General features: G+C 36.0%; 1 protein-coding gene across 1 annotated transcript in view; it reads right to left on the bottom strand.

Annotated features, from left to right (window-relative positions):
- The window catches only part of ITFG1 (integrin alpha FG-GAP repeat containing 1), an 88679-nt gene that overhangs the window by 17774 nt on the left and 44363 nt on the right, over positions 1–26542 (bottom strand). Inside the window, exons 10-14 of the mRNA XM_035893625.1 lie at positions 19424–19596; positions 10273–10423; positions 9698–9806; positions 5857–5900; positions 3866–3944 (exon numbers count right to left, since the gene is read on the bottom strand). Of these exons, the coding sequence (XP_035749518.1) occupies positions 3866–3944; positions 5857–5900; positions 9698–9806; positions 10273–10423; positions 19424–19596 (556 nt within the window). The remainder of the gene's footprint in view (positions 1–3865; positions 3945–5856; positions 5901–9697; positions 9807–10272; positions 10424–19423; positions 19597–26542) is intronic.

The following is a 26542-nucleotide window of genomic DNA, read 5'->3' as shown; positions in this document are numbered from 1 at the left end:
AAACACTAAAGATAACATTTAAGAAAAATGTATATTTATGTTCTTGGAAGAGAAAAACAGAAAAAAAAAATTAAGAAAATTATACATGAAATAGGTCCAAATTTTAAGCTAGCTTTATTTCCCACAGAGATAAGGAATTTGTAAGCTATGTGCATTCTTCCATGACAGAGGTCTGTAGTTGGAAGAACATCTTTATTCTGCTATTGGGTTATTTTATAAGCTTGCTTAAGTAGTAAGTGCCAAAGGGTCAAACATACACAAACCAAACCCATCTAAACTTGTATTTCCTCAAGGTGGGGCTTAGACCCAGTTTATATTGCTGTGAATTAACCTTTTAATAGATACTCTGCACTTGAGATCCCACAAATCCATTATTTTGTCATCTTCTGATTAAAATTATGTCAATTTATAAAAATCAAATTTATTTTAGAAAGCATAATGTAATATATCATTCAGATATGCCAAGTTTCAATTCTCTACAGTTACTATTTATGATATCTGAAATATAAAATATTTTAAGAATCTAGTAATATAGATTCTACTAGCTGTTAGACATGATTTTTTAGATTCTACTAACTGTTAGACATGATTTTTTAAATGCATTGTATGAGTTAAAACATCAGATTTCTAAGTCTGAAGACTGTGTTAATTACAAATAAGTTAAAAACCTCTCTGACTACACGAACAATGTATCTAAATAAGTATAATTAGATCTAAGCAAAGGTTGTTTTTTTGATTTATAGACATTTTATAGCACTTTTCTAATAAGAAAAAAAAAGGGTCAGTTTGGTGGTATTACTAATATGTTTCTTTTCTTATGCAAAACCCATCTTTTTGTTACTTAGGCAAACAGGCTTATTCATCAGTACTCCTGATTCTCCGATAATAATACTGTGTGTAGGTATCTATTCACAAGTTACACGGCCAAAGGAACTGTGAAGCTGTGGTTTCATTAAGTTAGTTTATATTCACACGGGTGCACCAAATTTAGGTAGGCCTGCATTGAGTCCTAGTGAGCCTGAAGGACTAAGTACATTACACTACTTTAAAACCACCGATCTCTTCATTTAGATGCATGTTCACCCGACGAATGCACTCAACAAACTTTTAGGGGCAGGCTGGAAAAAAATTTTGTAATATGGAAATTACAGTAATTTCCAGTAACTCTGACAGGAGCTCTCAGGAAGAAGCTTATCAATAGGTCCATGTTCCAAGAAGACAGCCCTCAAGAGTACAGAGGGGCAGTGATCAACTGCAAGTAGTTTAGTTAACAGCATAAGGAGAGATTAGTGAACTCCAATCTTTATTATACAAATTTGTGAAAGTAGAAGAGTTTTCACTCTTTACTAAGGTATGGAGTGCATTCCAAACAGTTTATACTTTTGTTTTTTTGAAAAACAAGTACTCATATGTCTTTTAAAAAAAGGAACAGGTACAACAAATTGCTTGTATTGAACAATGTATGTCCTACTGGTATCCTATCAGAAACTCAACTCTAATGCCAATATGCAACATGGAAACAAAAAGAGGCCAAAACCCAAGAAGAACAGAAAAGAAAAGGCACTCCAATGTGGATTAAAGTCATATTGTTAACACAGTAGGAATCTCTTAGAAACCTGTCCTGAGGCAAAATGCCTTCAAAACCAGCACAGAAGCTGTGAAACTAAGGATGTCTGTATGAATATGAATCCTGCATGTCTTTGCAAGCAGCCCTACTTCCTGTATGGAACCTGCAACGTCTTTTAGCCTTATATTCCATTTCCCGATAAACTCTCCACAGTACACTAAGCTGCTTTCTGCTGTGCTCCTTCGTTACTGCTTGGGCAAGAACATTTCAGTCTATGGCTAATTGCAACGGCATGCATGCTGACCATATGGCCAACCTGAGGACAAAACCAGACCAAATAACTATTGAAGTCTAAAGTATTTTTCTCATGTGGAATTTTGTCTTCTAATGAATTGCTGATTTTTCCAGAACTGGTAGAGTTTTATTTGAGACATGTATGCTCCTGTTAGAATTGACTTAAGTACGCTAGTGGATTCAAAAGTTATTAGGGACCACAAACAATCAAAAAGACAGCAGTACTGAATTAAGTTTCCCATCCCCAGGAATCCAGGCTCTTGAGTGAAAAGAAGATCCTGTGTAGGCCTTTACCAGTATTTTCTGATATGGTTAGCAAGACAGGCTGTACTGTGACTCAGCTCTGACATTAGCTCTGACAAAACTTGCAAGCCTTCATCTTGGTAATTTGCAATAATGAGATATGTCAGTTGCTACCCAACCAGAACCGGCTGCCTAAGGGCATGGGTCAGACAGTCTAACGGAGTGTAGTGTAAATAAAAATCTCTAAACTCATCATGGGGTTTTAAGTGTTTCTAACTAAATATGTAAACTCTTTTTAAATTTAGCTTATGAAGAAAACCTTCAGAGCAATGAAGCGGAGTGTACAACTGGCAGGACAATTAGTTCATTAAAATGAATTTGTGCAACGATTAGAAGAAATACTCTGCATTTTGATGTTAGCATTAATTATTAGTTTGATTAAAATGTAGGCTAATACTTTCAAGTTTTCAAACCCATACTTAAGCATGTACAAATACAGAAGTGCTACAGAGTATCAGGACATGTTTTTGCAGCTATATGGTTCATATTTCAGGACATCTTCTTTCTCTGTATTTTTTCCAGGGTGGAATTAACAGTCCTGAGCACAGTATTCAAGGTGAGAGCATTATCATTGACTCAAGACTTCAACACATCAGCATTTTCTCCCCTAAATTATTGCTATTATTTAAATTAATGTTATACAGAATACAGTTTTCCCAGTGAACTATGAGAAACTTTTTTTTTTTTAATCTGAGTTTAATTTAAAATAAGACTTGAATGACAGATGCAGATGACTGCCATCACTGGGAAGGAGTCAGAATGGCAGATGTGCATATTCTGATCATGTTTTGGCTTGTGAGCGTGGAATTTTTTGCCTAAGCAAGAAGTGCGTCCATTATGAGATCATGGTCATAAGGTTAACAGTCCTAAGTTACACTAATAGACCACTTAGTACAGTCACTTGTGTCTTCTAGGAACCACTAGTACATACCTAGGAAGGCAGCATAAACCCCAGGATATTCTTCTAACATTGGGCTTGGACCATGGCCGAATGGATTTTTTTTTTTTGTCTACTTTGGTTTTGGACTCAGTTAACTGTGGCATCTCCAACATCTCATGTGATTAAACCTCTAGTTAAGCTACAGGTTGCATGAAGAACTGCTTCTTTCAATTTATTTTGACCCTGTCACCTAATGATTGATTGATACCTTGTAGTTCTTTCATTACATGAAAGGATGCAGCCATTGCCTCTCTATCTTTCTCATGCTACTCATGACTTTATAGAAGCCTGCCAAATGTAGCGAACAACTCCAAAAAAATACATCCTGTATTTACTGAATATTTGATCCTTTTTCATGTGGCTACAAGATTCTCTTTAGGTATTTCAAGGCCACTGTTGTTTCTTAACACATAATTGCTAAGGACTGGGTAGAAAAAGTAAATCATTACGAGCTTAAGCTACTTCACAAACTGATAATATTGTATTCAACGATTTTTCAGATTGGGCAAGATATAACCAACTGTTCAAACCCAATTTGCATGGGACAGAAGAAAGGGAAAAAGAATGCAGTTGCAATGTTTGTAACAAATATGCAATCTATAAAGAGAAAAGAGAAAGTTAGGGGTTTTCAGCCTTGTAAACTGAAGACACTATTCAAACCCAGTCCCATTTCACTCTGTAGACTTCCTTCCAACTCTAGGTTGCTGAGAAGTATATACAGACAGACCATGCCATGTGTATTCTCATTATGAGGTTCTTACCTGAACCATTTTTCAGATATCCATTTGCATCTACAGTAGTGTACATGATGTAAGGACCAGGCTGATTAACACCAAAAGGCTACAAGGCGGGGAAACAAAAAAAAACACGCAAAGTTTTAGGAACAGACAAAGCTATAGTAATAAAACAGTAAACCAAAGATAAATGTTTCTAGATTAATGATTTCCTTTTGATATGGAAAATTTTGAAGCCTTGCAACTGTTTTGGTAATAGCATAATGTGGAAATTAATTTTCAAAATAAGGCTAATCAGTTGGCTAAGTAACATTTAGTTTCTCATGAAGAAAGCAATACTATTCAGTCCTCTGGCAAAAGGTTTAATGTTTCCTTGGAAGTTACAAGTAAAATAAAAAACCCCTAAACATTCCAAGAAATAACTGCATGGTCTAAAAAATCAGAACTCATTTGATATTGTCTGAGAGAATGCACTATCTTGATGGTCTTTCTGAATTGAAAAAAAACTATACAAATTCAAAATTTTGTTATCATTATTTAGCAGTGTTTAATTTATGAAAGTGGTTGAGTACCAATAACCATTTTAAGCAAATTCTCTTGAGGGAGAAAATGTACTTAAACATCAAAGTACAAAGTATGGGGAGAAAATTATATAAAAAATAAATTAAAAAAATATCAAAGGGAGTTGTGGATTACTGGGTGATGAACCATAACAAATGCACCTAAGAAAGAAGGGGGCAGGAACAATTATCTGCTACGGGGGAAGGGAGAAGATGGGGGTCAACTGTAAGAATATATTTTAAAGAATGTTCTTTTTTTCCTTTTTAAATGCTGAATTCAAGCTGATATTAGGGCATCAAATCCAGTAAAGATCTTTCAAATGAATTACAGGAAGAACACTAAAAGAAGAGATGATGACACATTTCACATCATGCCTCAAGAAATAGTAAGTTCTAAATGGTAAGAATAAGTGATAATGATGAGATGGGATCAAAGCCTGAAAAATAAAAATTGATTAGAATGAAGAATAAGGAGACCACAAAGGTGATGTTAATACAGATCTATGAAAGATGTGTAAATAAGGTGAAAATCTCTTTTTTTCTTCTTTTTTTTTCACTAAGTAGCTGTAGTCTTGCATAACTCTGTTACTTTCTGACAGAGAACTTCTCTTACATTGGAGGTAATAGTATTTTAATGATCTTGATAATGAAATCTTCAATCAACATCTGTTGTAAAATTTGCTTTTTCAATCCTCCCTTTAGTTTTGTAATTAAGCTAATACTACTATCAACCCCCCTGATTATATCAGAAATTAAACCTTGTGTCTTAAAATAGGGTTGAAGAAAAAGTTGGTCCCATTTAAAGTTTTTATATTTTCAAATTAAAATTTGATTTCATATTTTTTCAGAGCTGAAGTGCTAATGCTAGCTTTGATTCCTCTAAGTTCCTCTTTTAGGCCAACTTTCACTGTGAACATTGCTAAACAATTTGCTAATTGAAAGTTTGGTGGATGAGTTGCAGGGTCTCTGGAGAAGATTAAAATAATTCAAATAGAAATCAGCATATGTATGCGTAGCTATCTGCAGAATCATCGGAACCAAGTACATTTCCTTCCGTTCCATCTTTCATTGTACCCACTTACTGTATTTTAGCTCAGAAGTGGCTATTTGGCTGAATCTGTCCCATAATGAGTTTTGCTTGGCCTTTCTGACTGCCCAGAACAAGACTTGGCATACTACACAGTTTGGGCATCCAGTTGTATTGCACAAGTTTTTCTTGTCTCTGGTATATCCCAGCCCCCATGATGCTGGGTAACAAACACTGCAGAATCAGTCAATTGATTTGATCTCTTGAGCAGGCAGCTGGTGAAAGCTATAGGTCTTAAATATGCAGCCAGTCATGACTGGGACTACACATTCTTCCAGTCAAAAACTGTCTTAACATGTGGAGGTTTTGGTATAATTAGACCTGAGCTTATTTGAAGATAAATAGTAATGCAAAGTTGTATTTATACTTACTGTTATTTTCCGAGGACAGTCATTAGAACAGAGGCCACTGAGAACTGCAAACAAAAAGCGAGCTTTTAGTAGTTATGTTAACAAGCCATCTTACAAGCACTACCTCTGAAATCTGTTAAAGTATAGTAATATTGTGGGGTATCCATTAAAACACAAAGAAGAGAAGTGTCTTCTATGTGACTTATGTTAATGTATAAAAAAATTCCTAATCTGTTTGAGGCATACTTTGCAGAGATTAATCAGCTAGCCACTGTTTTATCATACCTCATTAGTTAACCAGCTTCAAAATGAAAGAGTTGCCAGTTAAAAAATTTCCAAATTAAACCACTTTTAAAATAGTGGACTGTACTTTTTATTAATTATTCTTCATTTCTAACCATTTAAAAAGATTGGCAGAGATTCAGCTTTACTGTTTTAACTGGTAAAAAGGTAAGTAAAGGCTTTTCCTTCTATAACAAGCGAAAGTGATTTAAAGCAATTCGCAAAAGTTGTAACAAACAAAAATCCCATTACCTATTTATTCTATGAATTCAGAAGTATTATAAGCAGATGTGTATAATGCTACTTAATATCTAAAGCCTGTGACAGTTGTTCAATTACTTGGTTAAAACTTACTAGATTCAAAAATCAGTTAAATTGCAGGAATAGCTGTTAAACACTTATTTATAATCAACTAAATGACGGGACAATGAAACCCATCTGTTCCATAATCTAGAACATCCTGTCATACTGAGTATTAGAACATCAGTACTAAAATGCCTTTAAAACAAAACACATACACACACACACAAATCTAAGGTAGCATTCTGATGCAACATCTGGACTTCAAAATACAACAGTCAGGTTGAGCAGCAGCCCATTAATGGCTGTGAGCAGGGAAGAGGATAACAGACCAGGCAGTATTAAAGCCAAGTAAAAACATAACTTCTCCATGTGAGTTACGGTATCCTGAAGCACGTGTGGCAGGCAGCAAAAATTAAGATTTGGACGAGATTTGAGGGCAGGTCATCCTAACCACGAGAGTTTTGGTTTTTTTTTAAAACATTTGCCGTCTACTTTTACTGGAGTCAGAAACGGCACTGTTCTAGTGAAGGAACAGTTCTAGTATTTTGCGTGCAAATATTAACAACTGTCATGATTCCCAAGTTATCACTCTTTGCTTGCAATTGAAAAATGGTGACATTTCCTAATACAGGAAGAAAACTATTTTTATACAGTCCAAAAAAAATATCTGGACAGGTAAGATGAAGGTGTGGCAAAGCAAAATTTGAAGACTGTATCTACAACCAGACTTTTTCAGCTACAAGCTTATTTTATATGTTATCCATGGGTGTCTATGAAGTGGAACCAACTTGTCCCATTTTGACGCAAAACGGCACACTGCAATTTGCTGTTCAATTTCACTGGTGGAACAAATAATCTGACCAAGTACATTTGACATCAGTTATAATGAGCAAAACTGTTCTCATTGTCCATATGCCAAATAAGTGAATGTGATGCAGTTATTGATACACTAATTCGCACAAAGCGTGTTTTGTTAGAAATACTCTCCCCCATATCACAGTAAAAATATTTTTAGACCACTCATTAATTCCCATTTCCTGGGACTTCTATGCAAAAATACCCACACCCTAAAAAGGTGCTAAAAAAAGACTTGCTCCAATTTTTAAGATAGATTCACACAGATTGAATCAAAAAGCATGTTGCAAATTACTCCCTTCCCCATTAAAATATCACACGATTATAATTCTAATAAGACTTTGTGAAGTGTAAGACTTCTAGAAGATTTTCTGCATGCTCTTGTGAATTATACTACCCATATACAGTATTATTTAAAAGAAGGCTTCCATCAACATGACAAATTATTACAGGGTATTATGATGAGAATAAAGCTCAAGCTAAGGAGAAAGTAGTAAATGCATCAGCCCCCGCCAGTAGCTGCAGTTCTGTTGATCTTATGATGTGCAGAATGTGTGCTTCAGAAGGATTAGATGCATTTAAATAACATGATGGCAAATACAATTTTTGAAGATGAACCTCTAGTTGTTCCTGTTTAGTTTCGTAAGCTAAAGGAACAAGCTCACGTACAGCCTCATTTTTCACTCATTCTCAAAAAATCAAGGAAGACAGACAAAGCTCAGTACCTTTGCAGCCTGGAAGAACATGGTAGGGCATCCAATTTGAAAATTTAATTACTCTCAGTGACAAATACCATAATTCAACTCTAGCCTTTTAAACCAAGGCTCTAATTAATTCACATACCCATGCCATGTTCACTGCCATTCTACGCTTTTACAGTAAGATATGCTTTGTGCCATGTAGTGCTTTTAGGCTGGAAACACCAAACTGACTCACACATGGAAACAAACTGGCTCTCAGAATAGATCACGCAGCATAAGCAAATTATATACCATGCCAGTCGTCACTAAAATGAAACCAGCCCATTTTGCACTAGATTCTGCATAATTTCCAGATTATATAGAAAAGAACTCCAATAAAGTAGGCTTGATATGACAGAGATAAAGCAAAAAAGACAAAGTCCCCGTTGGAAAGAAAATATTGCAACCACTCAAGGCACAGATGAAAATAAGTGCACTTGACTATTGTTTCTTGCAAAGGTTTCTGAAAATAGGCAAGATAAAAAGGCAGTTATTGTGGACAAACAAAGCATGGTCAAGTCAACGTTGCTTTAATTTCTTCTGGTTCCTTACTGTCTCGCTATGGCATAGCTATTTATATGTGCAAGCATAATTATATTTTTCCTGAAATTAGTGATTTATGAGCTAATTCTCCTCCAAAGTTTAAAAATAGCATCATACACTAAAAAAAAAAAAAAAATCTAAGTTGAATGATAGAACTGTGTAGATCTAATGCCATTTTTATATTGACATGATGTTATGCGAGGAGATAAGGTATTGTACAAAAGGTTCAGAGAAGTGGCCTCATAAGTTCAGCTACTGCAACCTTTTCCCTGAAAAACAATTAGATATACTATATGATTTCTTCAACTAGTTTCCAGAACCTCTAATGTTGGTAACTCTGCAGCTTCTCCAGAAATTTATGTTAGTACTTCACAAGCCATCATTTAGGAAATTATTATTATTTGCTCTTTGTAGTTTGTTACTTCATGTTGCATCCTACATGCACACAGAGAACACTCTTCCCTCATTGTTATGCATCATTATGGATTGAAGACATGGATTTTCATTACATTTCTCTTTTAGGCTAAATAACTTGGTTCTATGTGCTCTTTCTCTGCAAATCGTATTTTCAGACATTTGATAATTGTTGTTTTTCCTTCAGAAGTCAGCCGAGAAATGAGTTTTTAAAGACCTAGTATCTGTCTTTAGAATTTTGCTAGGATGCAGAAGGAAAGGTCCAGGGTGAAAGGAAAGATTTAGACTGCCTCTAGTTAGTGAGTGAAGTAAGACACACATTCTTGTAAAAAAAAAAAAAAAACCAACCAAAAAAATCCCCCACCAAACCAACAAAAAAGAAACCACACTCAGGAGACTATGAACACTTAAAGGTCATTGTGGTCAACTCTGATATTAAAAACAGCTAAAGTATTGAAAACAGTGGGCAGAATTACTTTGAATTTTAATAAGTACACTAAAATAAAACCAAGAAAAAACCCTTTGAAATGAAACAAAACCAACTTATCCAAGTTCAGATTCTGCAACAAGATTTCTGCAGTCCCTGGTATTTTCCATGCTGTGTTTTTTCTTTTCTAGAATTATCATACACAGAGCATTACCACAATGTTAGCATATGCAGAGGCTCAAATATTCACATTCCTTTCAAGGTCCCATTTTGACTTAATCATGCAGTGATATCTTACCAATAACTTTAACAAAATAGGCATCTGCCTCAAAGTTATTTTTTAATGTATGGATAGCAAAGTCCTTGTTGGAGTAGCCCTTGCTTAGTACAATGATATCCAAGATTCCCTAGAGGGGAAAAAAAAAAGTTTCCATTAGAATGGTGATTCACTCTAGATAACATCTAAATTTAGCAAACAAATTCCTTAGAGATAAAAGAAGAAAAACAGAGTGTGCGCAGCAAAGCTTACACCTTCGCTACTGATTTTATGTCTTTCAAATCTTACTATGGCAATTTAGGACAGAATGCTCCATCCACAGCTAACCAGGACAATGCATGTGGTCCATGGCTTCTCTCTTGCCACCGAAGAGGGCAGCTCAGATGGATCGTATGGAGGGTCAGCAAACTTTTACGCAGTGATGAGCAGATGCTCACCTTCCAGGGAGCATTTCAAGAGCAGATTTCCCAGGCTGAAGGCACTGCCTGCCACGTGCTGTAAAGCCAATGTGTCTATAAAGCAGCCTGCCAATAGCATGCACAGAGATACAGCAACATAGAGAGATGCCGTTTGCTGTAGTAAAGAGTTGAACTTACGTCTTCATATATGTCAAAGAAGGTTGCTACCACTGCATCCTTGATTTGATTTAGATCAGAGAGCTCCCAAAAAACTTTAAACATACGACGTACACTCTTGCAGCTTACATTATTGCACGGGACATTTTCTAGTAAAAATGCTTGCTGATTTCTGTAAAACATATATATATATATATATATATAAAACAACCTATTTGCTATAAACAATCTAAATAAGAGAGATTATAAAAATATTGTAATTAAATAATTTAAGTCTGCTGAAGTAGAATAAAATCCATAAGCATTTATGTTAACTTCACAGACAGAACTACAACTGTTCTGTCATGCCTGACAAACCAATGAATAAATAAATGTGTCCAAAAAGACTGAAAATATTATTACTTTATTCTGAAACAAGTACAAGTGCACTTATGTGCCATTTTCTTAATCCCCCCACAGTCCTTCAGCTTAAATGCCATTTAAAAAGTGGCAGTGCTTTTCCATTATTTTATGACAACCTCTTCCCACCTCAGCTCCATTAATAAATTTTCTTACAGATCGCATGATGTTTTAAACAGATTTAAGATTAAACCAAATCTCTATTGCTATTTTCCCATTTTTTCAAAGGAAAATAGAAGCCACAAAACCCTACTGCTAGCACAGTAAAAACAGGACAAGACAAACCAAATTGGACATTTGCTGACATACAACAAATACAGCCAGAAAGATAGGCTGCAATACTGAAACAAGAAACAAACAAACCAGAGTATGAGGTCTGGTATAGCAAAATCTCCCTTCTAAAGAATTTATTAATACGTGCCCATTGGTCAGTCGGAGACAAGGTTCATACGTGCAGGCTGGTGACTAAAAGCATTATACGCTGTCTCTGACACTGTAACACTGCCACGCTCACTGGAATGGGTGAACACCTTCAGACTTTACCAACTGGGAGTCTGATTCTTTGGCAGGTCTGTATCCTGGGAGCCTGCTAGAATCCATCACTGCCTGGGCAATGGGAACAGATGAATTTTCCTCCTCTCTGGGGGCAGAGCCAGGAGATAGAGCAGACAGTGTTCTGTAAAGCTAGCTAAGCGTGTCAGCGCCCAGGGCAAAACCCAAAACCACTTCTTAGTTACGACCTTGAACATAGTGCTGTTTCAGAGGGTGACAACAAGGTGTTTTTCTATACCTTAATGGCATCCAGTGCCTCCAGGGTGCAGTCACACACATGCACACACACAAGCATTTATCTTAGGAAAGTTTTAATTTTTCTTTGTTGCTGTGGTATATTTCAGATAATTTGCTATCCATAAGAATCATATCCCACAATATTCGTATTTCTACTCAATCAGTTTCAGAAAGATAAAGAGGGGCAAAGCATCTACCCTGAGAAAAAACATTTCTGACACCAAAGTAAATAATTTTCCTTGCCTGTTGCCAACTTAATATTTCAGAACTTGCAATAGGAAAAATGTTCTCTGCAAGATGAGTCAAAGTAAAATGGGATACTTAAACACTTCCTTGAAACCTTATAATCACATTTCTTGAGCCTCTGTGAAAAATACACAAGTTAGGATTTTATTTTCCTGCCATAAGTCTGCATTTGATTGAAGCTTAATATGAACAACCCTCTTTTTACTGTTTCACTGTTAGAAGCATGAATATATTGAATTAATGTCCAGCCGAAATGAAATAATGCAGTATTTAAGACATTTTATTACCTGTATCTGAGAACTCATAATTGTAACTTGAAATTAAGTGCTCACATTCATTTCATCTATTACATAAGTATCATCTGAGATTAACCAACTATAAGGTAAGGTGACAACCTGAGCTAATAAAATTGTTTCAATTTCTCTTTTGCGTCATCTTGACATACACTTTTTTTTCTTAATTTGGAGGAAGTTTTACAAAGATGCTTTCTTTCAATTCACATTTTTTAAATTACCAGAAGTTACCAGATAATTATTTAAAAGACAAAAGATTGTCAAGCTTGCATTACACTCTATGTACAGAGTATTATTCAAGTATAAACTATAAGCCTTGTGAATGGATAGACACAAGAAGTTTATTCACTACAACAATCTTTTTTATTTTCTTTCATTGATAGAGTGCATTTAATGACTTTCAAAACATCACAAACTGGACAAACAATAACATAACACCAACTATACAGTGAGAAAAAAGGAAGATATTAATCAAAGTGGCACTGAGCAGAAAAATGCCACTTTCCTTCACCCTTCTGTATCAACAAGAAAAACACAAGACAAACAACAGGAAAAAAAAATCCCAAACCCTAAAGAGATTCAGAAGCCTGAGAAGTGCACTGTAGGAAAGCTATCTTGTAGAGGGAAAAAATAAATTCATAGATGTAGCATCCCTTGTGGCAGAGCAGCAGAGGTCTGCAGAATCCCTAATCAGAATATAGCTGAAAGTCTACTAATGTTTATCTTAACAGGCAGCAGGACATTTCATTTCATCCTGCTACTGATTTGTATCCATACAGTCCCTTTTGATACACAAATACAAGCTCGCCTAGTAAAATTAACAACTCGAAGATGTTACATATAAATGTTAAGCTACAGCGAATGTTAACTATACAAGTACACACACATAGGTTTAGATTCACTAGTAGAGTCATACAGAGTTGTAATCTGATTTTTGGTTTTGGTTTTGGTTTTTTTTTTAAAAAGAGTCAGTGGCTTATGATAAAAAAAATAACGAACTTGCAGGGTACCAAACAAAACCAATGAAATTCTAAAGTTAATGCAGACTTATTTGCACTGGTGAGAAAGATGGGATAAAACAAGGTTTAAATGTGAACTACAACATTAAACTTCTTTTAAGTTTTGGGGTTTTTTTAAAGTGGAATTTACAGAAATGCATCCCTTCACTGGAAGCATACAATTTTTTTTTTCTGTTTCCAAGCTAGCCATTATTAGCTTTATAATTAAAGCAGAGTCTTCTTCCCTGTCAATTTCCAAGGCAATTCCTTGGCATTTATTTTATCTTCAAATGTCTTCAATTGATTTTAACTTTTATACCAGCATCAGATTCCTCTTATTTCTTCTAAAAGCATCTTTGAAAAGCATGACAAAAAGAGTTAATAACTTATTAGACGTGTAGCTTCTAAACAAATGCTTTAACTTGAGAATTAACTCAGGTGTCTTCTATGCCATCTTGGTTTTTTCCTTTTTTAAAAAATGGATAGTATATATAGTAAGGAACTAATTGATAAACTCGCCTTTATCTCCAAAATGATTCAACTTTATTCTTAACTTTCTTCACATTTCTGGTCAGAAGTTTATCCTGCCATTAGTACTTCAACAGCATTAACCAAATAGAATACACTCTTGAAATACTAGTAGTTTCTGCTGAAAGTGTTAATTTCTGATACATTTACTTATGTGTGAGTATTTCCTCCTTTTTTGACTGGAAGTGAGCGAACGTGACTTTCCTTTTCCTCAAGTATTTTCAGCCCACTATTTCTTGATAATACAACTAGATAAGGATTTTATCATGAATATGTAGGAATTACCTACAACACCTAGAAACAATTTCAAAATAACTACCTCTAAAGAGCAAATGAATGCACTCACAGCAACTGCTAAATAGAGGAAGAAATAAAAAGTGCTCATTTGGTGGTGAGGAACAGTCTTCATGTTTGCCCCAGAAATACAGACGGGGGTGGGGGGGAAGCAGCAAAGTACTTGCAGCCTTCCTCAGATCTATGTAGATAAGCAGCCTTAGTGCTTTAAATTTCCCTCTAGTTTTCAAGGTGAGCTACCTTCTGAGTTCCACTAAAGGCTGCACACACAACTAGTTGTCTTTGTGCACAAACTTAATTTTTTCATATGCACAGTCAAGTGGGAATCACTTGACTCAATACAAGATAAAAAATAAACACTGAAATAAAATGTTAACAAAGGACTTTAGATTCTGATTACATAATAATGAACACTAATGGAAACCAGAAACTATACATGTGTGTGCATATGTCTTAGTAATCATTAGCCACGTTATATCTTTCTTGATCCTTCTCAGTCCCAGTCCACTCCCAGGGCTTTGCTGATATGGGAGCTCCCACGTCATACATCCCAGCACGGGAGGAGGAAACCATAGTGTGTGGGCCATTCTTCTGAAAGGCTGCAGGGAGAGGGACAGTTGCTGTGCCTTACTGTTTGCAGAGGGAAGAGAAACCAGCTGTTTGCTGCCTCCTCAGCTGTTCAATTTTTCTTGGAAGAATTCCTGAGGTCTGAATTTGGCCTGTGAGCTGCCAATTGAGTCCTTATGTTATTTAGGGCTTTAACACACAAGCATCACTAGAATCACAGCATCTACCTTCATGTTTTATTTCTGCTACATACGACAATTACCAAAAATATGTCTATGAGCTTCCTATTATTTTCAACCAAAATTTGAGGATTCACGCCATCAGAAAATCTCCTTGTAAAAATGAAAATCATCAGCATCCTTAAAATGACAAAACAATGTCCCTGAAAGTCTATGAGAAAACACAGACACAGCTATAATGGTAAAAGCTTAAAATCAATCCTGAAGTGCTACACAAATGTGTAACAATCAGTATTGAACAAGTCAGCTTAAATACTGAGAAGAGGCAGAGCAAAAGAGCTCTGAACTAAGACTAGTATACCACCCTTAACATGCTACTTGTGGTGCTTCTAGTATTTAGGTATTCACACCCATGTATACTCAGTGACACCTAAATTATGTACTACCTGCAAAACTTTATTCCAAAGAGCTTATGAATGATGCTCAATAAAGTATATAGAGTTGTCTACAATTTGGAACCTTCTGACTGAAGGTCATCTATGCAGCAAAGCTAAATTTAATAAGGCTGAATTACTGTAAGCAAGGGTTAACACCAAAGACTAAAGACTTTTATCACAATTTTAACATATTACTTTGCAATTAGAATGAAATATTTACTGCTTAATTCCATAGATCTCATTCTGTCAATTTTAGGCTAGTTCATTTACAGTTATACAGAGGACATCTAAATGACTAATATCTTACTCCAGACATTCAGAATAATTGGATTTGCCTCTATTTTTTCGATTTGCTCAATTACAGGGTGCTCATCAATCCTACATTTAAAGTAAATCCTTTCTCCAATCTTAATTCTGACAAGTGACAACTAACAATGATTTAAGAAGAGATAATTTGGTCAAATAGAATCCTTTCAAGTAGACCCATATAAAGGATTAATACCTATATGTTAATTTAAAACTGAGCGTGAATACCTGGAAAACTTTTTAGAAGTGTATTATACTCAAAGTTTTTCATTCAACTGTCCATATCCAGTTGTTTGTTATCTCCAAGTTTCAGTCTTTACTGTTACTTGTCAGCAACATCAGAGAGTTACTGTGTTTCCAACCTTACCATTGCTTTACCTGTGAAAAACATTCCCTTTGAATAAAAGCATCGTTGAAAAAAATGCTTCCTTAGATTACATATTTGCAATGCAAGATGGCAATTATTAGCTTCTAACTTGGGAACAAGTTGTTAAGGAAAATTTGTTTTGTCTAATTAGGTGGTAGAAAGATAGGTGTTTATAGACTCACATTCAGTACTTCCAATGTTACCAGAGTCAACTTAAAACCAAAAAAAAAAAAAAAAAAAAAAAAAAAAAGAATACATTTAGATAAGATAGCATGTAGAGATGAACCAATGGTAAAATCCTTTTACTGATAAAATCCTTTTACCTATTATTATTCTATGTAGATACACAATTTCTAATACAGTCATAACTAGAGGGAAGAAAAATTAATGTATTTATCTAGCCTAAAGAAAAATCAGTGGACTGGAATTCTAATGCGCAGGTTTTGATTCAAGTCAAAGTTAAAAGAATTCATAATGGACAGATACATATGTAAGAATCAACTGTGAATTTAGTATCTGCACCTGGTGTAATTTATTGAGTCTCTGGGTTCAAACCCCCCCACCACACTTGCAACCACAAGTGAGATTCTTTTTTTATTTTTTTGCTGCTATTAATAAGGAATGTCTCCATGCTGTCAGAGCATGACATGCTTTTATTTAAAATCAAAAGGATATGGCAGGAGATGAAACAGTGCGGACTTAACGGTAGTTCTGAAAACACTTGAAGCTATTAATCATTTTTCCTGACTTACTCACCTGGAAGGACAGTAAACCAAACTTACTCCATAACTATCATGTCTTTATTTCAGTGTTGTAGGTATTTTTAAGGACCTGATCTGAAAATGCTTTCCAGAATTATGATGAAAGCATATAATTGATTTTAATCATATTCTTCCACTATCACGCATCAGTATATTTTCAGATGAATAAAATGCTTTCTGCCTCCTTTAATTTAAGTTAGACAGCAACTAGAAGCTAGGCTTCCTAGACTATAGCACAGATTGAGGTCAAGAGTTTACAAATATGCTTTTATCATTTAATCACAGTAATCAATCACTGAAATTAGATCTGTAGATGTAGCATGAAAGGCTTCAGAGAAAGAAATAAACAGCTTGATCCAGAAGTGTTTAAAATCAATTAAATAAGGTCTTCATTTTAATTTGCTCTAATTTAAGAAGAGCTTTTAATTTAATTCCCACACTGTTTTAATTCTCTCCACTTTATGACCTAGTTACACATTTTAAAAGGAAGTATTTGCTTAAGTCTCTCAGAAACAATGAATTGATATTACTCTGAAAGTGACATTTCATAGTGGGTGCAAAAAATGTGACTTTCATTCCCACCCCAAAGTACGAGTCTGTTTCCATTACTTTTCTATAAATACTGGAAATACACAGTGTTAACATGCAATGTATTTCTTCATTCTTAGTTTACTTACTTTTTTTTTTTTGCCAGACCTCTTCAGCTCTCTGAACTTCCCTTTTAATAACCTGTCAAATCATCTGCCAGTACCTTCAGTCCTTATACCTTACTGTGTCACTCAACTTTGAAGTCAAGTTTCAAAATAACTTTAAGATGCACCCAACTGAATAAACAAACAATTTCAGAAGCAAGGAGAATAAAGATAAAAGTGTATCACAATAATTCATTGCAACGAGACATAGGTAACTCCCTGGGCTTTTACAGGAGTAGCTTTATAAACGACTTAAATCTTTTACATAATATTACATTGCCATAATTATACACCAGCCAAAGGAGAGAGGCTCCTAAGAGTCTCAGAAGATGAAATAACTTCAAATAAACTACTGAACTCCATATTCACACAGTCCTTCTGGAATGTACTAGCTATCAGAAGATACCTATAGTACAGCTCAAAACACAAGATTTGTGGGGCTTAAGTAAAAACAAAGACAAGAACAACTTTATAGTTTAGATGTCATGATATTTCAATGGAAAAGGAAAGACTTTGGTTCTAGTCTGCTCTCTAGACTGTTTACAGTCTTTATTCAATGACTGCTGAACAGAAGATGAAAACTCCCCAACTGAGCAAGCCTAGGGAGTAAAAAAGCTGACATTCAGGGCTCGAGTGCTTTAACTTTGCCTATGCAAGTTCTGGGCAGTAACAACATCACCTCCTTCTCTTCTACCATATCTGAATATAAACAGCTGCTGTACTAGTTATTTTGAGGCTTAGAGGTACAGACACAGAGCTCAGCTGCTCACTGCCTTGTCTCTGAATCACATCACGTAGGCTGAATACAAGCACGTAACTCTTCAAACTGGGTCATTTTTAGGTATGTGTCAGTATCTGAAGAACTCTAACACAAAAATGTCAGCGGGTGACTCATGTTTATGCAACCACTAGAGGATCTGAATTGACTTCTTTGACTTCAGCATCTAAATTCTGTCTATATACTGTTTTAAGCACCAAAGTGAGCTCCTCTGTTCTTTTGCTTACCGAGTATTAATTCAAACTATGAACCTGCACTCAAGCTCACCCAAAATACCATACAGAGGAAATAATAAATACACATGTAAGAGAGACTTCTTTTGCCTTGTAATGCAGTAGTGCGAGTATTTGTCATAGATCCCAGATAATGTTGAGACTCCATACAGTACTGATTAAAATACCTTTTACAAGTGATGACATGAGGAAGAACAAGGGGATAGCATAGATAATCTTACATCTCTCCAGATGCTGGAAAACCCAAGCTGCGCAGCGCCAGACAGACCTCTGCTCAGGGCATAGCATGCTGCACGTATCCTGTCTGTAGTGAGGTTCACTGGCATTATGGTCTTCAGAGCTCTTTTAAGTTTTTCTTAGAAGTAAACAAGTCTATTCATCATTTCTACTGTCAAGCAAAAGGATGTTCACATGAAAACACGCCGCTTCACTTCAAGGTAAAGACAAGGACATGCCAGTGGTATCATCACCAGGTGCCAAGTGAGAGCTGCCTACAGGCTTCTCCGTTACAATTAGCTGGCTAAGTTTATCCCGCAGCCAAGTGATATGTGCAGAACAGCACAGGCATGCACCTACTCAGGTCAACTGTTATGTGGATCACTAACTCCTCAGTGTACAACAGTCTCCCCGTAAGCATCACTACATGCCCTCTCCCACCTGACACCAGATGGTAGCAATATAAAGTACTGTAATGAAGAAAAAAAAAAGAAGAGGAGGAGAAGAATTACACTGACAAATTTAATAGGAAAGGTTAGAAGCTTGGGGTTTTTTTAGGGGGGGATTTTATTTATTTCAGTTAAATTTGGATGACATAAAATCACTGGCAAGTTATTAGGTGTATCTAAAATTCCTCATTCTCAAAAGGGGCAAAACACTATTGCATTTTTCAGCAGTCACCAGTGTTCACTCCATGTGACAGCACTGAATAGGTTCCCCAAATCACAGCAGCCTGGTGTTACTAGCCAACATTGAAAGCTGAAGTTAGGATTTTACAGAAGATGATTTGGGAAGGGAAAGGGAGAGACGATCAGCTCCTGTGATCCAGGAAGAGAGCCTAAAATGGTACTTCATACTCCATGCCCCAGTGTAATTCCCCACTGAGAGCTACAGTCAGAGCCTATATAATTATGCATTCTGAATATACCATGTAAATGCACACCTTTTAAAAAGGGAAACATTTAGCAGAGATCAAAAGTCTTGTTCACTTGATAAAATGAATGAGATGCATGAAAATTAGTAATTTGCATGACTGATGATTGAACATGTATTTGATAGTCTTTATTTCTAGGTTTACATATACTCTACCTTCCAGATGTGTTCTTTAGTATAGCAAGAGCATCTGGGTAGCCATCCATATTGTAATCTCCAATATGAAGTGTAATTGGAAATGAAATTTCCGTTGAAGATTTGTCATTTTGATATGATACAAAGCCCCAGAGTGTGTCTTTATTTCTGAAGTCTTGCAAGACTGGAATCCACTGTAAAATAAAACAAAAAAAGAACAGCTAGGTAAGGAAATCCATTTTATTTATTTAAACAACCTAATTCTATTTAAAACAACTGACATTTCTTCACTGCATCAGGATTCTTAACCATTTACAAATTTCCAAAGAGGAAATAAGGATTATTTCCTAATTCTGTCACCAAATGAAAAAATGAATTTCAAGTCTTTTCTATATACTAAATTATTCCAGAACAGAAAAAAAAATAGATAAGGTTGTAATAATAGAGGACTTATGTTTTGCAATGTGTCCAGTGTATAAAGATATTCAGGAACAACTTCACTGAAATTCAGGCTTGCCTGGAATCTGTACTAATCCTTAAGAGTAGGTAAGCCCAAGCCATTAGGGTTTGAGATCCCGAGTCCCTTTGTTTTTCTTGCAATTACAAACAACAGGCAGCATTAAAGCTGGGGGAGGGATGCACCCTCATTAAATTTGTGGACAACAGCAAATTGGGGGATACAATCAATATGCTTCAGGACAGGATAGCCATTCAGGGGGACCTAGAAAGACAAGAATGGGCAAACAAGGACCTTGTAACAAATCAGCAAAGGAAGTCCTGCACAGGGGTGTAAACCCCTGCAGCGGTACAGGCTGGATGCCGTGTAGCATTTCTCCTAAAAAAAGATACATAGGTCCTTGTAAACAGCAAGTTAAAGCCGAGTGTGGCAGCTATGACAGCCAACAGCATACTGCACTGCAACTGCTGCCTGCGCTCCCGCTGATCGAGGCGAGTGATTATGTCTCTTTATTCAGTGCTTGTTAGTCTGCACCTGGATCCTGTGTCCGGTTTGGTGCCCCATGGTTCCAGACAGAATTGAGAATATTAAGTGCGTTTAGAGAAGGGTCACCAAGATGGCCAGTCATTGAATATTTACTCAAAGGACAGGCTGAGGGCACAGGGCTTGTTCAGCCTCAAGAACAGGAGATTTAGGGGGGGGCCTAACAGTGTCCTTCCCATACCTGCAAGGAGATAACAGAGAAGATGGAGCCAGGCTCTCTACTGAGATACTTGGCAGAAGAACAAGAGACACAAGGGAGGTTCCAGCGTTGTTCAGAGATAACAAAGAAAGATTACTATGATGATGATAATTAAACTCGGAAATTGGCCCAGAGAAGCTGCAGAATCTTTGTCCTTGGGAGTTTTCAACGTTTGACTGGTCAAAGCTCTAAAAATCATGGTCTGAATTTAGTGTCAACTCTCCTTAAAGCAGGAGCCTGGATCTCCTAAGGTTCATTTCAGCTTGAATGATTCTATTATTCATGGATATTTAGAAGTTCAAGAGCTTCAATTCCCCTCCAATCTCCCCAGCAGCACCAGATACTGAACTGTTTGATAAGAAATTAAGATTACAGTATCAAATTGAAAGTACAAAAGAAATGCAAAATATAATTTCTCTAGGACAAAAAATAGAATGTATCTGCACTTACTTTCCACAAAGTGCTGCAGAGGTGCTAAACAGGAATTTATCTTAATTAAAATCAAAGTAATTTCACAAGTTGGTATGAAGCCGAAGTACCAGGGTTAACATTTCAATGCTACAGAAAATTCAGTGCCATTTTTAAAGCCAGAAGTCATTTTATATGTCAACTGACTGCCTTCAAAAGGACAGAAGTGTGCCATCTTAAAGGATCACTATCACCAACATCAAAAGCACTTAACAGCATCTTAAATGTCTCTCATCCAAGCCTTAATTTAGCTATTTCAGGAACCAGAATTAATCCCTGACAGCATCATTTCCTGCTGTAGAGAGACTCCCTCGACACAATCCAGTAATCAACAACATTCCTGCCACATGGCAGTTGCATGCGAACCGTGAACTGGTCCCTTGAGATTACATACAATCATACGCATATTCGAGAAGCCCCCAAAATTATTTCAAAAGTGCACCAAGGTCAACTTTGGATATCACAGATGGTTTAGAAGCCTGACACAGTTCTGCCAGACACCGCATATACATATAGACAGGAGTGTCTGCCTGTGTAAGTGACAACATTTCTACTACAACAATGACCTACAATACTCTTGATGAAAACTCAAAGTTGAAATTAAACATACTTTGACCCTCACCTCCCTCCAACGTATGCACACCTATGTCCTGGTTTTTGCTGGGATCGAGTTAATTTTCTTCCTAGTAGCTAGCACAGTGCTGTGGTTTGGATTTAGGATAAGAATGATGTTGATACCACGCTGATGTTTAGTTATTGCTGAGCAGTGCTTACACTTAGTCAAGGAGTACTCAGCTTCCCATGCTCTGCCAGGTGCACAAGGAGCTAGCTGGGAGGGGGCACAGCCAGGACAGCTGACCCCAACTGGTCCAAGGGCTATTCCATACCATATGACATCATGCTCAGTACGTAAACTGGGGGGAATTGTCTGGAGGACAGTGATCACTGCTTGGGGACGGGCTGGGCATCAGTCAGCAGGTGGAGAGCAATTGCATTGTGCATCATATGTTTTGTATATTCTTTTATCATTATTTTTGCTATGATGATGATGATTATTTTCCCTTCCTTTTCTGTCCTATTAAACTGCCTTTATCTCAACCCATGAATTTCCTTTTTATTTCCCTGATTCTGTCCCCCATTCCACTGATGTGAGTGAGTGAACAGCTGTGTGGTGTTTAGCTGCCTGCCGGGTTAAACCACAACAGCCTATTTAGTTACTGTTAGCTGCTGAAGGTTTGGAAAATCTAAGGGAAGAAACAGAAAATAAGAAAAGGACTATTAACCTGAGGGAAATTTTTCAAAGGGTTAGATTTCTTAGCACTTATTTGTCATGCAGAAGACAGATGAAACAGTATTATTGCAAAATGCTGTAATTTTAAGAAACACGGATTGAAGTCAGAACCATGAAATATAATAGTTTTTACACGGTATCATTCACGCAGTCATTGCAATGAAATCCAATTATATCCATCATATACTTTCTAAATGTTCCTATGTATGGTAACACTATTTTAAAGAAACAAAATTAAAAATGAATTTTTAGGTGCAAATCTGAATCTGTATTCTGTTTTTACTCTACTCAATGACTGATTCATAGAAAGCAATTTTAGAATCGTAAGGTCTACAATGAAATGCAGAGATATAAAACAATAGGTGAGCAAAACAGAAACACCACCTATTGCTACCACACACACTACAGAGTAAGATCCATCCATGTCACTGAATGGGTTGTGGGACTTTTTATAACAGCAGTTGCAGAACATTTCAAAAACATCAGTCTTGTTCAATGTGTAACCAGAGCACATTCTAGCACCATATGTAACTTACTCTGACAGTTTAAATTCAGAGTAATCCATGCTTTTGGTGAAACTCATTCTGTATATTTCTATTCTCAACAGCAGTATTGTGTAACGTAATGCAAAATTAACTGTTCATGTGCCTCGGAACATATACTTCAGTATAGAAGACAAAAAACGAAAATATGTTTGTCAATAATATAAGTCTCCTTTTGTATTTGATAATCCAGACAATAACTTTAAGTTTCATGTTTGCTGTTACTATCTTAACAGGAAAAAGACTAAAACTATTTTTTTCCCCCCCTTTACTCTAAAATAGAACTAGGTGGCTATAATGAGGACACACAAAGCTATTTTTTGAAGTTTTCTCACCGTATGATTTCTCTTACCTAGCTCAAATGAAAAAAAAGATGGAAAAATAGAATGAGTATCTAAAAGAAAATTTAAATGAACACATAGAATTCAGAAAAATCAAAGATTTACTTCTTCCCATTTTGTTAAGTTCCATTGCATAGCACCACTAATATAATTACTTAAAACACTTATATAGATATTTTTACTCCTTAAATTAATGATTTTGTAGAATAAAATAAGAAAAATGTCTAAGTGCTTGAAAATTTGTTTTCAAACTCTTCAAATACTTGTTTTTCAACAAGTAGATGGGAGTATGCTTTATTGCCCCGTGAAAACAATATCTTTTTCATTTTGAAAAAGATCTCAGGTACTTGAGAAAAATTTAAAACGTTGAACTCGCACCGCTTAATTAAAAAAATGCTCATTTCTTTTAGAGTCCACATTTCTTCTATGCATTAAGAAAGGCAGTTCTCTTGCTCTAAAGCCTGCTAGCAGGTCTTTGAGCCAAAACTGTGGGATTAACACATCTCTATCTTTAAACGATGGCCAGAAAGTTGAGGCACAAAAACCCCATCCAGCCAGCTACCCACTTCCAGACCACCTAATGCTGGCAGGGAGCCAGCTGCAAGTCAAGAAAGCATTTGGAAATTGGTAGCCCACTCTTGGCCAATACCTTTTCTGGAAGTGCCAGGGTTTCTCCTCCTTTCTGTGACAAATGCTATTTCATCTTATAGAAAGATAAGTATCAGGAGTGGCCTGAAAGAACTGGCCACAGCAAGGCATCCTTTTCCCTGGGGGCTCCCCCTCTACTGTACACATGCATTGTTGTTCAGCTGCACATAAAAAAATAAATCCAGTAATTTCAGGATGCATTAGGCTTTCAGTCTGTATGAAGGTCACCTGAATTCCATTTACAGTTAAGTAGCCACTACTGCATAAAAATAAGCTAAGTAAATTACTAAATACATTAGACCATTAACTTATGCTGTTCAGCCTGGAAGACAGCAATCCCCAACACTGATTTAACAACATGGAAAAAAGTAACCAAAGCAGTAGAAGTCATGTTTTTGATGCTGGAATGTGGCTCACAGCCCCATAGCTGCTTTGAGAAAGATGAGCAACTTAGAAATGATGAGAAGATCTTGTAGAATCTGAGACTTATGAAAATTACAGCAGCTGCAATTCCCCCTCACCCCTTTAAACTGTTACAGAGGAATGAGGAAAAACTTCTAACAGTGGCCAACTGCAGCTCATCATGGACTAGATGACCTGGACTAGATGACCTCTAAAGGTCCCTTCCAACCCAAACCATTCTATTCTGTGATCATCAATGCTGTCAGATACACCTCTCTGGCCTAGAGAATGACACCACAAAGACCTGTGGTTTGCTGTAGGATGCACTGTTGTGTTCTAGTTCAGAGCTGCTAGATTTATAAGAGGAATAAAGCTATAACCTTTCTATTGTACAGAGAAAGGTTGTAAGAATCATCAAGCCCACAAAGAAACTCTCAAATGAAGAGACTGAAATAATACCATTTGCCTCAGGAAACAAATGAAAAATCATACTGAGTAAGTGGCAAAATCAAAAGAAAGATTAGTCATCTCTAAGAATATCATAATATCTAGAGTTTCTACAATAAAGACTATCAGGGAGCGTAAAACAAGTTTCAGGGAGAATTCAGTCTAGTTTTTTAGAATCTAGATAAGAGATCTAAATCAGGTAGCAGATTAGTCTGTAGCTATTGCAGGTGAATTTAAAGAAGTCTAAGGTGTCCTAACACATGCTGCAATCTGAAACAGCATATGGGACTCTACTACAGATGTGACAACCATTCTTCTGTTGCTACGGAAACATTCACATTCTTTTAAAATTTTAGTAGGTCTGTATCTCCTTGAGTCACTCATGTATTTTGTTGGCCTTTACTTTTGCTCCACCATCCAAAAGAAGAAAATTTATCTGAGATATTTCTAATACTTATAAAGATTAAATAATTAAATAACTTAAAACCTACGGTAAAAGATCATCCTTGAAATAATTCTCCTAGATCTGTTTGGCTTTCCAGTAGCCATCCAGCTGTTCCAAAGACATCATGGAAACATGCTGTAGACTGACAGACATCAGACAAAATCTCACCAGAACTCCTCCAAAGCCTGATGTGCCATTGCATGCCTCTCCACAGCGTAACTTTTGGAACCACAAATTCTACAGATGCATACTTCGATTGTGATGCATTTCGGCCCAATGCATCATACACCATCACAGAACTGTGTTAACTGTTTTTCATCTGGTTTCATCAAATGTCACAACCAACAAGCAGGAAGGACAGAACCAGGTCCAGTTACTATAGGCAAAATGTTTTTTGTAAGACAGTCATCTAATTTGTGATCTTTCAGATCTGAGATCAGCAAGTTAAAAAAAAAGAAAACCAGAATTCTTAGCTACACTGTTAACTAAAAAACCCCACAAAACCCTACAGCAAAAACTCAGAGATAGTGGACATATAGCATCTTCTACATTTTCAATAATAGACTTGCAATCTCTCAGTTTTCCATAGATTCCCTGTAATTACCTGCCTGTTCCACAAGGGATACCATTCCCTTGTCGAAACACATTCTGAACTGCAAGGGCTCATTATTATTTCCCTCAAATTGTAATGTGATTAAATAAACAAAAGGAATTGATCCTAGTCTGTTGCCACAAAGTTTACAGTTATAATTTCTCATGAAGATTAACTTATTCAGTCAAAGTTCAGAAGTTTGGTCATCAATGACCAAATTCAATGCAACTAAAACATTTCACTTCCAAATACGTATGGCAAGTAACATGTTTGAATAAATTTCTACCTGAAGGAAAAATGGAACACATGGGGAAAAACTGCAGACACATAAATGAAGATACTGAGAGTTTCCACTGAAAAGATAAAATGCTTTAGAAGAAAAAGCTCCATCACCTCTAGATAAGTCTAAGAGCGCAAGAAAAGATTATTCTACATACAGTTCTTTAAAAAAGTGAAGCGAGAGCAAGTCATTATTTCATGCCATTTGATAATGTCATTTTTAATTAAAAAGTCATTATAGAAATAGGCAGGGAAAATTGCCTTAAAGTTTCTAGGTAACCCTGAATACTTTTTAATACTTTTTTCTAGTAGGATGAAAATCTGCTGGATTCTTCACTTTTTAAAATAAAATGACAATATTTGGCTGCTAATTTTTAACTCAAGTGTCATTATCTTGGAAATTATTTTAAAATTGAAACTAGAAAAGTGATATTACTAAATTAAGTTTAAAAATTAAATATACTGATGAGTATCAAAAGTGGTATG

The sequence above is a fragment of the Egretta garzetta genome, unplaced genomic scaffold (assembly GCF_000687185.1).
Source record: "Egretta garzetta isolate BGI_Z169 unplaced genomic scaffold, ASM68718v1 scaffold354, whole genome shotgun sequence".
Lineage (NCBI taxonomy): Eukaryota > Metazoa > Chordata > Aves > Pelecaniformes > Ardeidae > Egretta > Egretta garzetta.
Note: the sequence above shows the minus strand (reverse complement) of the source record. Positions and strands in the feature narration are given on the sequence as shown.